Source organism: Micropterus salmoides, unplaced genomic scaffold (assembly GCF_014851395.1).
Source record: "Micropterus salmoides isolate LMB-PRFRI ecotype aquatic unplaced genomic scaffold, ASM1485139v1 Ms_hic_scaffold_4, whole genome shotgun sequence".
NCBI classification, from domain to species: Eukaryota; Metazoa; Chordata; class Actinopteri; order Centrarchiformes; family Centrarchidae; genus Micropterus; species Micropterus salmoides.
In genome coordinates this window covers 26,980,623-26,991,559 of record NW_024043372.1, presented here as the reverse complement: position 1 = coordinate 26,991,559, position 10,937 = coordinate 26,980,623, and the positions used below count along the sequence as shown (strand labels likewise).

The window sequence follows — 10,937 nt, the reverse complement described above, 5'->3', positions numbered from 1 at the left end:
TCCTCGCCTGGTAGAAAAGCTATATTTTTAATGCAATAAACCATCAAACCCATCATCAAATAGATTATAATGCAACTGAATATCTTTTAATACACCTGGAATGCAATTGTAACTGTAAATTTGATGAAAATAAACTAACCGTTATCATGCAATTTTTTAAACATATACCAGGCAAATGTCCATGTTTTGGCAATATTTACTGTTAAAATATTGACTCTTACTGGGATTTATCTTTAAAACACTATTTATGTCCATACAGCCACATTCCAAATAACATAAAGCTTCCAAAACATTGAAATATTGATAAAAACAGTGAATATTGATCAGTATTCCTGTGACCAAATGCACTTGAGAATGGACCTTTCATTTGATACCCTGGATGCTAATGTAGCTAATGTCTGCTACCAGACCGCGAAAAAGACTGTGTGTTCCTAAGCGGCACTTCTCTGTCTCTACAGAAAAAGGCGAGAGAATGCAGGCACAGCTGGCAGGTATTGTGCAATAATCAAGATGGCGCCTGGTGATATTTTTAGTGACACATCAGCTGATTTTTGGACTGAAAAAGGCGAAAATGGCAAAAGTAAGTCAGCGGTCATAAATGTATATGTATATTGGCTTGTTTGTTACTTTTATCCAGCTAGTCTGTAATTTTGGTGATTTGATGTGAGCTATACAGCTGATCTCAGCGGGAGATTAGCTTTGGTTTGAGAGGTTGGACATGAGGATACGTTGTGATTAGAGATAACTGGATGGATGCTTGCAGTACTGCTGCCATGTACGGTGCTCACAGACTGATTTATATTGTGAGCTCATTTAGATTCTTAGTGTTTGATGTGTGTTTGGTGTGGATAAAAATTTGTGAAATGAGCTTCTAGCTGAGCCTCCTAGCTTCACACAGGTGTGTAGCATGGATAGGGTGATGCAATACTAGTTTCACACATGAATTTGTGTGGTGCCCCTGGTACTGGGGGCATCAGGGCTCATTAACTAACAGATAACACTTAGGTGATGATCTGTGTGACAATGTCTGGTTTCGGAAATTGAATGACACACTGATTTATCGATAAGAGTGAACAAAAAGGCATTTGGGCTCTAAACAGCAGAAGTTTGTGAACACACTATCTATTTCACCATTTAAACAGAACAATACAACAGGTTCCTTTGTCATGTTGTTTTTCTGAGATCTTTTCTGGTTCTGCTGACAGAGAAACGGTTAAAAGTAGAACAATACCAGGACCAGTGATCCTTTCCAAGGATAAACTGCCTATAGCTCATATCAGCTTCTTTTGGGTAATGTAATTCTTTTCAATACTTCTGCTCACAGCGTTATAGATGAACTAATGATCTTTATTGTCATAATACTCAGGTACAATGACACATGCATGGCTCCTCCTGATGCAGTTCAAATAAAAAATTTAACAAATAAATGAAAGCAGTAAAGGAAAACAGCAGTAATAGCAGCATAATATTTACAATAAAGTAAAATCTGTGTTTATGAATAGTGTCTGTGGCAGCAGTCTCTGTGTGTGTGTTTTGTGTGTGTATCACAGTCTTTGATCTGGAGAAGTATTACTAGTGTTGTGGGGACAAAAAAATTGTGGGGACTTCTACAAAGCAGCTGGGCTAGACTATATCTCCACATCCACCCTGAAGAACAGTGCAGATCAGCTGTCTCCGGTGTCCCCAGAGACCTGCCATGTGCCAGTCTGCTTCAAATCCTCCAGCATCATACCTGTCCCCCAAAAAACAGGGACCACAGGACTCAACGACAACAGACCCGTCACCCTGAGGTGATGAAGTCATTTGAGCACCTTGTGTTGTCCCACATCAAATTCATCGCAGACCCACTCGTGTACAGACTTCCTGTCTTACAGGAGGCAGCACGTGAAGCTGGGAAAACATAACTCTAACTCTCGGACTGTCAGCACAGGTTTCCCTCAAGTCTGCGTTCTCTCCCCTATGCTCTTCTCTCTCTACACCAAGGTGCATCTCCAGTCCGTTAAGCTCATGGAGGTTGCAGATGACACCACCAAAGCCCGGGATCCCCTCTGACACTAAAACTGATCTCACTGAGTGGTAACATAATGAGTAAGGCTTTGTGGATTTAAAAGCTTTATCAATCATGGTTTTGATATTTACTAGAGATTACAATGTAGAGTTATCATACTGGTGATACACATCTCGCGGACTGCAAAACCAAGCAAGAAAAGGGGAAAAGTAGTGGTAGTGGTAAAAGTGGCACAGCGCCCATGTGAGATTTCAACGTGAAAATGTCACCTTGGTGTTAAAGTAGATTCCTCCCTAAGTTCGAAGAAGCAGGCTCTGTTCTCTCTTGTCTTTAATTTATCAAAACAATAATGACAGTGAGAGGCAATCATTTTAGTTCTCAGATATATTTTGTTGAGATGTATTTGATGTGTTGCAACATTCATCAGTCATGTTGATAAGACTTCACAAAAAAAATAAATCTGGTTTTAACATAGATTTATCTTGAAAGCAAGGTAAGGCAAAACTAAGAAGGGAAACATTTGACACGAAACAGCAAAAAGAACAAGCCAGTGGCCAATGAGTTCAATACAGTTTATGGTGCAAACTTAAACTGTAAACATGTAAAGTCACACAACTTTAAAATTTTTGTATTGCTTCAGGGATCAAATTTGGTCAGTAACTTGCACGCCTTACTAATATAAGCACTAAGATGGAGGAGTGAAGACATCAACTAAAAACATCCTGCCCATGTCAGATACATTACAAAAAGTCAAAGTTGACAAGTTAGAGTGCAGATTTTCAAACACTTTCCTTGCTTAGTTTTACCACTCCATCAAAACCTTTCTTTGTTTTCCTTTGTTTCTTATTTCATGGATGTCAGTGCAGAAAGAAAACAAATTTTGCCTTGATCACTGACCTGGTCCTTGAGTGTTAAAGGTTATTTGTACCTTCAGAAAGTCTCAGGACTCTGATATTGGGGATATTCAGCTCTCTTGTTGAAGATGCTTTACAGTATTGTGTAGCACCATGAATATAAGATTTTCTGAAGCAGAAGAGGGACGGCTCTCTTTTTTAATAGACTCTCCTGGAGCTGGTTGTTGAGACTGTGGACTTGGTGAGAGTACCACCATAACCACCACCATAGCTGAATCCACCACCGGATCCAAATCCACTGCTGGAGCCAAATCCCCCGCCGGAGCTGGAGCTGGAGAATCCTGGAGCAGGAAAAAAACAAGCAGGCAAGTATTATCATTTATCCATCTGTCTATGTGGTCTGTTGGTTCAGGTATCACTTATGATGACAATGTTCAAACTTTGAAACTTACCACCACCTCCAGAGGTCTGCTGCACATGGATGGTTGCACTGGAGCCTCCACTGGCCAGTCTAATGGTGAAATAATGAAGAGTTACTGTTTAATTCAGACTTGAAGCTGATGCTGCAGCCATGAAACTATACTGAATATTCAAGTTTATCCCACCTGGTCTCCTCTCCTTCCAGCAGTTTCCTGTAGGTGGCGATTTCGATGTCCAGAGCCAACTTGACATTCATCAGCTCCTGGTATTCGCGTACCTGGCGGGCCATGTCCTGCTTGGCTCTCTGCAGAGCATCCTCCAGGTCCTTGATGCGGAGCTTGGCATCCTTCACTGCCAGCTCACCACGCTCCTCAGCTTCTGCAATCTGAGCCTCAAGGTTGGCCCTCTGTGGAAAATGATGTCACAGATGGTTTAATAACAGCAAAATCTCTTGTACAATGCAGTGTGTTATATCATCCTTGATAAATTCTTGAAATATACCTGTCCCTTGACAGCCTCAATCTCATTCTGAAGACGGGAGATCATGCGGTTCAGCTCAGCAATCTCAGCCTTGGTTGTGCGCAGGTCATCACCATATTGTCCGGCAGAGCTCTGCATCTCCTCGTACTAAAATGAAAAATATGACAAGGTGCATTAACAACATGATCCAGAAGGTTGGGAGCGGTGTTGCAAGTGTATATAAAGACACAGGGGATAAAACTGGGCTTTGCCTTTTACTCACCTTCTGTTTGTACCAGGTCTCTGCTTCAGCCTTGCTGCGGTTGGCAATGTCCTCGTACTGAGCACGCACTTCAGCCACAATGGCGTCCATGTCCAAGTTACGGCTGTTGTCCATCTCCACGATGACAGAGGTGTCCTTGATCTGGCCCTGCAGCTCACGAAGCTCCTACAGAACCAGTAGTTGTTCAGTTAACTCTTGATGATCATCAGCTTTAACTCAAATGGTTATTATATTATATTGAAGTAGGTGGATTAAGACAATATAGATACATACAGCCTCATAGACGGCCCTGAGGAAGTTGATCTCATCCTGAAGAGCATCGGCCTTGGCTTCCAGCTCGACCTTGTTCATGTAGGCAGCATCAACATCCTGGAAAGCAAATGACATACAAACAGGAAGTGTTAAATATGACCCCATTGTATCAAACCCTAGGATAAATTTGAAGGACCATCTTGATGTATTCGCACCTTCTTCAGGAGCACAAATTCATTCTCTGCAGCTGCACGTTTGGTGATTTCATCTTCATACCTGTTTGAACACAAGGCAACTCTTTAGTACATCTGCTCCATTTTCCACACTCACTATATCAGGTACATGTTATAACTAGTGACCATGTCAAGAAAACACTCACTTCCTCTTGAAGTCCTCAACCAGACCCTGCATGTTCCTCAGCTCTCCCTCTAGCTTGCCCTTCTCATTGCCCAGCCCGTCAAGCTGTCTGCGCAGGTTGGCAATGTAGGCCTCAAACATGCCCTCGATGTTGGAGCGGGTGGTGGTCTGGTCCTGCATGAGGCTCCATTTGGTCTCCAGCATCTTGTTCTGCTGCTCCAGGAAACGGACCTGTGGAGACATAAAACCAGGGAAGATTGTTTAAAAAGCATTTTTTAAATATATATTTAATTAGTAAAATGGGGTCACAAAGCATTTTCATAAAATTTCCTAATCCCAGATTAGAGACAGATCATATTCACCGCTCTCTTGCTTTATTAGTAAAAGGAACTTGTTTGCATCTAGTTTCATTAAAAATTTCATTAAGCAGACTGATGTTACTGTACTGTATAGTAAAGTTTTAACTTTCTAGTCTTTTCTTAGAGGTTAGAGGTTGAAGGAGAATAATGAGACACTTTACTTTTGACAGCTGCAAGAGGTAAATGTAGCCCAGGGAGATAAGATAATGAGGCCAACAGTCAATTGTACATCACAAAGTCACACAGAGCTCACAGGAACCAACCTTGTCGATGAAGGAAGCAAAGCGGTTGTTCAGGGTCTTGATCTGCTCCTTCTCCTGGGTGCGGACAGCCTGGATGGTGGGGTCAATCTCCAGGTTCAGGGGGGCCAGCAGGCTCTGGTTTACTTGGACAGCTGTGATCGGTGGGGGCACAAAACCGCCTGATGTTTGGCTAGAAGAAAAGCCATAACTAGAGCCAGAACCACCACCCATTGCAGACATACTAAAACTAGCACCAGCACTAGAGCCAACACCACCATAACTGGTTCTTTTGACGGAGTAGCTGCTTCCTGGTCCTGCAAAAGTCCTCCTGGTGCTGCTGCCAGAGCTTGTGACAGAGTATGCTTTCCTCATTGTGTTTGCAGGTAAAGGTGGTCAACTCTGAGCAGAGAAGAACTGAAGTTGAGCAGGATTCAAAGGTGAGCCAAGTCCCTCTGAGTGTCTGACTGCAGACTCTGCCTGCTTTTATGGCTGTGCTGAACAAGGGGGAGGGTCCTCTTCAGCCACTTCAACCTGTACTCTTACTTTTGCTGTCCAGCCGCCCCTCCACCTCAGCCTGCAGGCCTCAGGCTCTGAATGATAGGAATGGCGTATCCTGTAAAACAGGTAGGGAGGGTTAGGGCTTCACTGGGACAGCCTGAAGGGGAAGAAAGCTAGAGTTAAAGAAGTAGAATGCAAATGTGAATATGTGAGGAAAGAAAGCCTCTTTTAGTGTGTAAACCCTGTAGTTTACTTTGTGGTCACCGGGCAGTGAAATTAACATTGTTCCAGTGTCTATGCTGTTAGGGAATACCTTAGTTAGAACAATCCCTCATCAACCACATGTTGAACCTTTTTGTTATTTGTTCAATCATAGGGCTGAAGTTTAGGTTATTGCATAGTTTTCATTCTTATCAATGACTATACCCATGTATGTAACTTCTTCACAGGGATACCATTAACTTCTTATAGGTCACATTCCTTAAGTGGTAATAAAACAGATTTGTTTAAGTTCATTCTTAAGCTTGAAACTGTTGAAAATTCACATTCAACACATTTCATTGATTTTATCCTTTCCTCTCTACTAGACAAAAATTGTAATATCATTTGCCAGTTGAGATCATTTAAATTCTTCATCTAAGGTCACTATACCTTGAAAACATAGTCTGTATATAAAAAAAAAAACTGACCTTTTTTAATGTGCACTGCCACAATCTGTGTGACAAGGAACAGAAAGGGGCCTTCACAAATAGACTGTGGAAGCTGCCAGTGGTCGCTGCAGCAGTGACCACTATATTTAGCGCCCCTAGTGGTAGAGACCAGTGACCGGAGGAACTAAGCCATATTATATATACAAATCTTAGACTACTTCCACTTCTTAATAAACCATTTTCAATGTCTTTATTCCTTTTTAAAGTAGGTTATCCATAAGAGTAACAAAGGCAAGTTCTCTTGTGGTACGTTCCAGTTTCGTCAGTTGCTTGTTTAAAGGTGGGGTATGCTACACCAGTACCCCTCTTTTTGTTAAATTCAGCTCACATCTCCTCACAGTCTGCTAGCTATCCATTCTGTTTGTTCACTGAAAACAAATCTGTTGTCTGTACACAGCCCTTGCTCTGCAAATTGGAAACAAACGTCGCCAAACAGCCACACAACACCATTCCAACTGTTCCAGACATGATTTGTGTGTGTTGTTGTTGTGCGGTCTATATCATGGTATTTGTCATGGTGTTGGATTTCTTCAGAATCGCTTGCTCCACCTTTAAGTCAGTACAATCATAGGTTTGCGTCACTTCACTCAGTTTCGGACCCATTCATAGGTCTGACAATTCTTCTGCAAGAGTTTTAGTTTTTGGTGCACAAGATAATAATAAAAGCAAAAGGAATGTTTTTATCTTGTTTCAAACCATGAACTTTTTGTTAATTTCTTATGCAACTCACATTTTACAATAAGTTCAACATTAAGGTGCATATATTTTTTTATCTCCAAATAAACAAAACAAATAAAATTGTTCTTATCATTGGTAGTACATAACCAGAACTGACAGTCTGCAGTGGAAAGATTTTGACACCGTTCTGCAATAGTGTAAAAGTAGATTAGCAGCAAAATAAATAAAACATGCATCAAGATAAAATTAGAATTACATTAAAATACAGAAACTCATAACTGAACTGAGACCTGCGACAAAAATTACCAAGTAATTTTACTCCATTATTATTACACATGGCTACATTGTACTTTTCCTCTGCTATATTATATAAGTACAGTTTGCTGCTAATGATGCTTAGAAGGTTTTACTTAAACATAATGTTTATATTTTAAATGCATGGTGGTATTGCTACTTTTACTCAAGTGATTATTTTCTTTATGATTTTTGACAATGTGTATCTCTCTCATCCTTGAATTCATTTGTAAAGTAAAAGGTTATATTTAATAATATTATATTTAACTTACTGCTTACTTTAGGAACATCTCTTATTAACTGTAAGAACTAGGAAAAAACTTTCCCCCGTCTTTGCATCATATTATCATTACTTTATTCTTTTCAACATTAAAACTGATCTAAAACACATTGGGATCAATGTGCAGATCAATCAACAGATGCTGATGACCAGCACTGCAGAGAGAAAATCCAACCAAATCATCTGCATGTTAAATAATTTTTTAATATAGGATTACCTCAAAACACCACCTGGTATACAAGCATTTAACTGCCCAAACAAGTCATCCACATGCTCTACAAGTTGAACAAGAATGGACACAGTAACCCTAACCATACAGGTTAGGTGGGGTAGTGCTCAATTCCACTCTGTTGAGGTGGAGCACTACCCCACCTTACCTGCATGGTCTCATAGGCATAATAATACACAAGAATCCTTAGATCCTGAATAGATATTTAGGTACTTTTATCATGCCTGCTTTTGGCCAAGCTATTATTTGTTGTGTTTAAACATTCATTGAATGTAAACATATGTTGTTTTAAAGGGAGACTGTGTAACTTTTAAGAAAAAAGAATTGAGCATTGAGAAGTTAAATTCTTAAGGAGTGTTGGGAAGGGTGGAAAAAGGTAATAGGTTACCGATAACAAGCTATCCTATTTAAAATGAAATGCTAGTGTAACCTTTTTCAATTACTTTATCGAAGACATGTAACCTATTACATTTCATTACTTTTTGATTACTTTTCTAGATTTCTAATGAATGTTTTCAACTCTCAAGACAGCTTGAGAGGCAATTTTACTGGCAGAGGGGTGGCGCAGAGAATTCAAACATGAGAACCAATCAAAAGAATCAGATTAGCATCAAACTTGTTGTGGCTGGAAATGGCAAAGGAAGACATGGTGCACATGAAAACATGCAAAGCAACAAAATGAATATTATTCAACATATAGCCTTTGTAATTAAATTATGTAACATCATCACATGTTGCTATAGTTACCCCCCTACACTGTTCATAAGCAACAACAGGCACCGGTACTCAGTTCAGGGCAGGTGCTGCTTCGCTGGCATTCAATTTCCAGAATTCTCCTCTGCAACAATTACATGTGCCAACTACTGCAAGTGGTAACGCACACAGAAGCATCTTGCTTCACTTTAAGATAACTGTACGGATTGTCACCTATATTGTGACTCTTGTTGCCACTTCAGTGTTGTCGTGTTTGATTAGGCTAACACACTCCCAATCAGGAGCATGGCACGGGAAACGAAAATCTCCCAAACATCTAGTGTTGCCCTTGTTTGGTGGATAGGCCTGTTGCCATGGCTCCCATGGCAAATTGTATACAAGGGGTTAACTCCAAATCACCTAACAAACTGAAATGTGATATATACATTCATATATATGTATATCTATATAATATAGCTATATGTTTCTCTGTCGGACAATATGCTTCATGTTGCAATGTTCTTAATAATGGAAAAGCGGTCATTCCAAGAGCTGCTTTAAAAAACAAAATGACCAAACGCTCACTCCTACTTGCTGGTAATGTAGCTACATCTTAATTCTGGGCCAACTGTAGGAGAAGTGGGCCTAGATCGACACTATCCACCGGCACTGGCGGAGGCTACATCTTGGTTTGGATGGTAGTAGACTGGGACAAGAATTTACTGTTAACTGCAATCTGCCTACCTTTGAAGCCGACAGACTGGGTGAGTTTTCAGCCGATTTAACTACAGGTATCTTACCAACTGTTGCCCCGTCTCCCATGGAAAATTGTATACAAGGGGTTAACTCCACATCGCCTAACAAACTGAAATGCTAGATAAATCTCGCAATTGTGAAACACAGGGGGTTTAAACTTTTCAGAACAGTGAACCAGGCTCGTATTCTGTGGGACTCGGATTATTAAGCGGACATTTGAATATCCAAAGCGCAATGAACAACTACAACATCTAATATAGGAATCACATTTGGACTTCTTATGCCTAACCGAGATGTGATTGCACGAAAACTCTCCAGCTGACACATTAAAAGTGCACCATTATAATATGTTTAGACAAGATAGACCTATTGGTCAGAGTGGAGGTGTGTTATTTTATGCCAAGGACGATATAAGTTGTAAGCAAATCAATGGTCCTGTGTTAATGATCAATTTTAAATTAGCCCTCTCAGCCCAAATGCCATTCACTGTGATTGTAAAATATAGACCTATACATCCTTCTTAAAGTGTATGATACTAACAATGAGATAATTTTATTATGAGATTTTAATATAAACTGGAATGAAAAAGCAAAAAGGTATAACAAGTAATTTTGATTTTCAATAGGTTGTTGAAGGACCTAAGATTACCAGTTCTTCAAACACTCATTGATTTGGTCTTTACTAACAGGCCAGAAAGAATAAAGAAATCATATAATATGGGTACAGGTTAATCTGACCACAATATGATTTTAATTTATCAGCAAACATTCATCTAGAACATTATAAAGTTCCTAATGGACAATTAACTAATCTTGAAAATGCAATTAAAGAAATAAAATGGAATGAACAAAAATGTAGATGATAACTATAATAGACTGATGTGTGAACTTCAAACAACTATATACAGTTTTATGAGGAAAGTAAAATACAAACAGCCAAATAAATAATCTACCATCGTTTAATGAAAACATAAGGTCACTCCTGACGGCATGTGCTTTGCATCATTATTATGACTCAACTTGAATTCCTCTGAGACCAGATCCTACAATTAATTGCACACTGCCAGCACTCTCGCCCTTAGGTGAAGATGAAGAATGTACAGGTTAATGTACAGGTTAAGCAAGGCAGTGAGAGAAGCTAAATTACTGTACTCAGGGAAACTACAACATCAATTATCAGCCAACCACTGCTTTTGTCTGGAGGGTGCTCAAACAAATCACCAACTACAAATCTGAAGCCCCCCACTCCATTAACGACATCCACGAACTGAATAAATTCTAATGCCAATTTGAAAGACAATAGAGCATTCTGACATCATCCCCATTGACTCCATTGACCAGCTCCACCTCCCCTACCTCAGCAGGGACCTGGGCCCTTCAACAACTGCCCACCCCAGAGGCTCACCCCTCCCAAATGACCTTGAGAGGGATGTCATCAGTCCGTCAAACTCCTGAAGTTTGCAGACGACACTACCCTCATTGAGCTCATCTCTGGTAGGAATCAGTCTGCCTACAGGTGGGAGATTGACCAAACCCTGTGTGACTCTACAGTCGAAACTGTCATCC

General features: G+C 40.2%; 1 protein-coding gene across 1 annotated transcript; it reads right to left on the bottom strand.

Annotated features, from left to right (window-relative positions):
* Positions 1–3,034: 3,034 nt before the first annotated feature.
* On the bottom strand, positions 3,035–5,621 carry LOC119886878 (intermediate filament protein ON3-like). Its single transcript, XM_038697850.1, has 9 exons — positions 5,256–5,621; positions 4,656–4,864; positions 4,492–4,552; positions 4,298–4,393; positions 4,025–4,189; positions 3,784–3,909; positions 3,468–3,688; positions 3,315–3,373; positions 3,035–3,203 (listed from the first exon to the last, which is right to left on the bottom strand). The coding sequence occupies exons 1-9, from the start codon at positions 5,604–5,606 to the stop codon at positions 3,061–3,063; spliced, it is 1,431 nt and encodes a 476-aa protein (XP_038553778.1). The 5' UTR covers positions 5,607–5,621; the 3' UTR covers positions 3,035–3,060.
* Between the last annotated feature and the right edge of the window lie 5,316 nt (positions 5,622–10,937).

What these genes read in the sequence shown, in the direction of transcription:
- LOC119886878 (XM_038697850.1), bottom strand. Translation starts at nt 5,606, where the DNA reads ATGAGGAAAGCATACTCTGTCACAAGCTCTGGCAGCAGCACCAGGAGG. An exon ending in AGACCTGGTACAAACAGAAG is followed by an intron (nt 3,910 to 4,024) that starts GTGAGTAAAAGG and finishes TTTTCATTTTAG; the next exon opens with TACGAGGAGATGCAGAGCTC. An exon ending in CTGGAAGGAGAGGAGACCAG is followed by an intron (nt 3,374 to 3,467) that starts GTGGGATAAACT and finishes TTTCACCATTAG; the next exon opens with ACTGGCCAGTGGAGGCTCCA.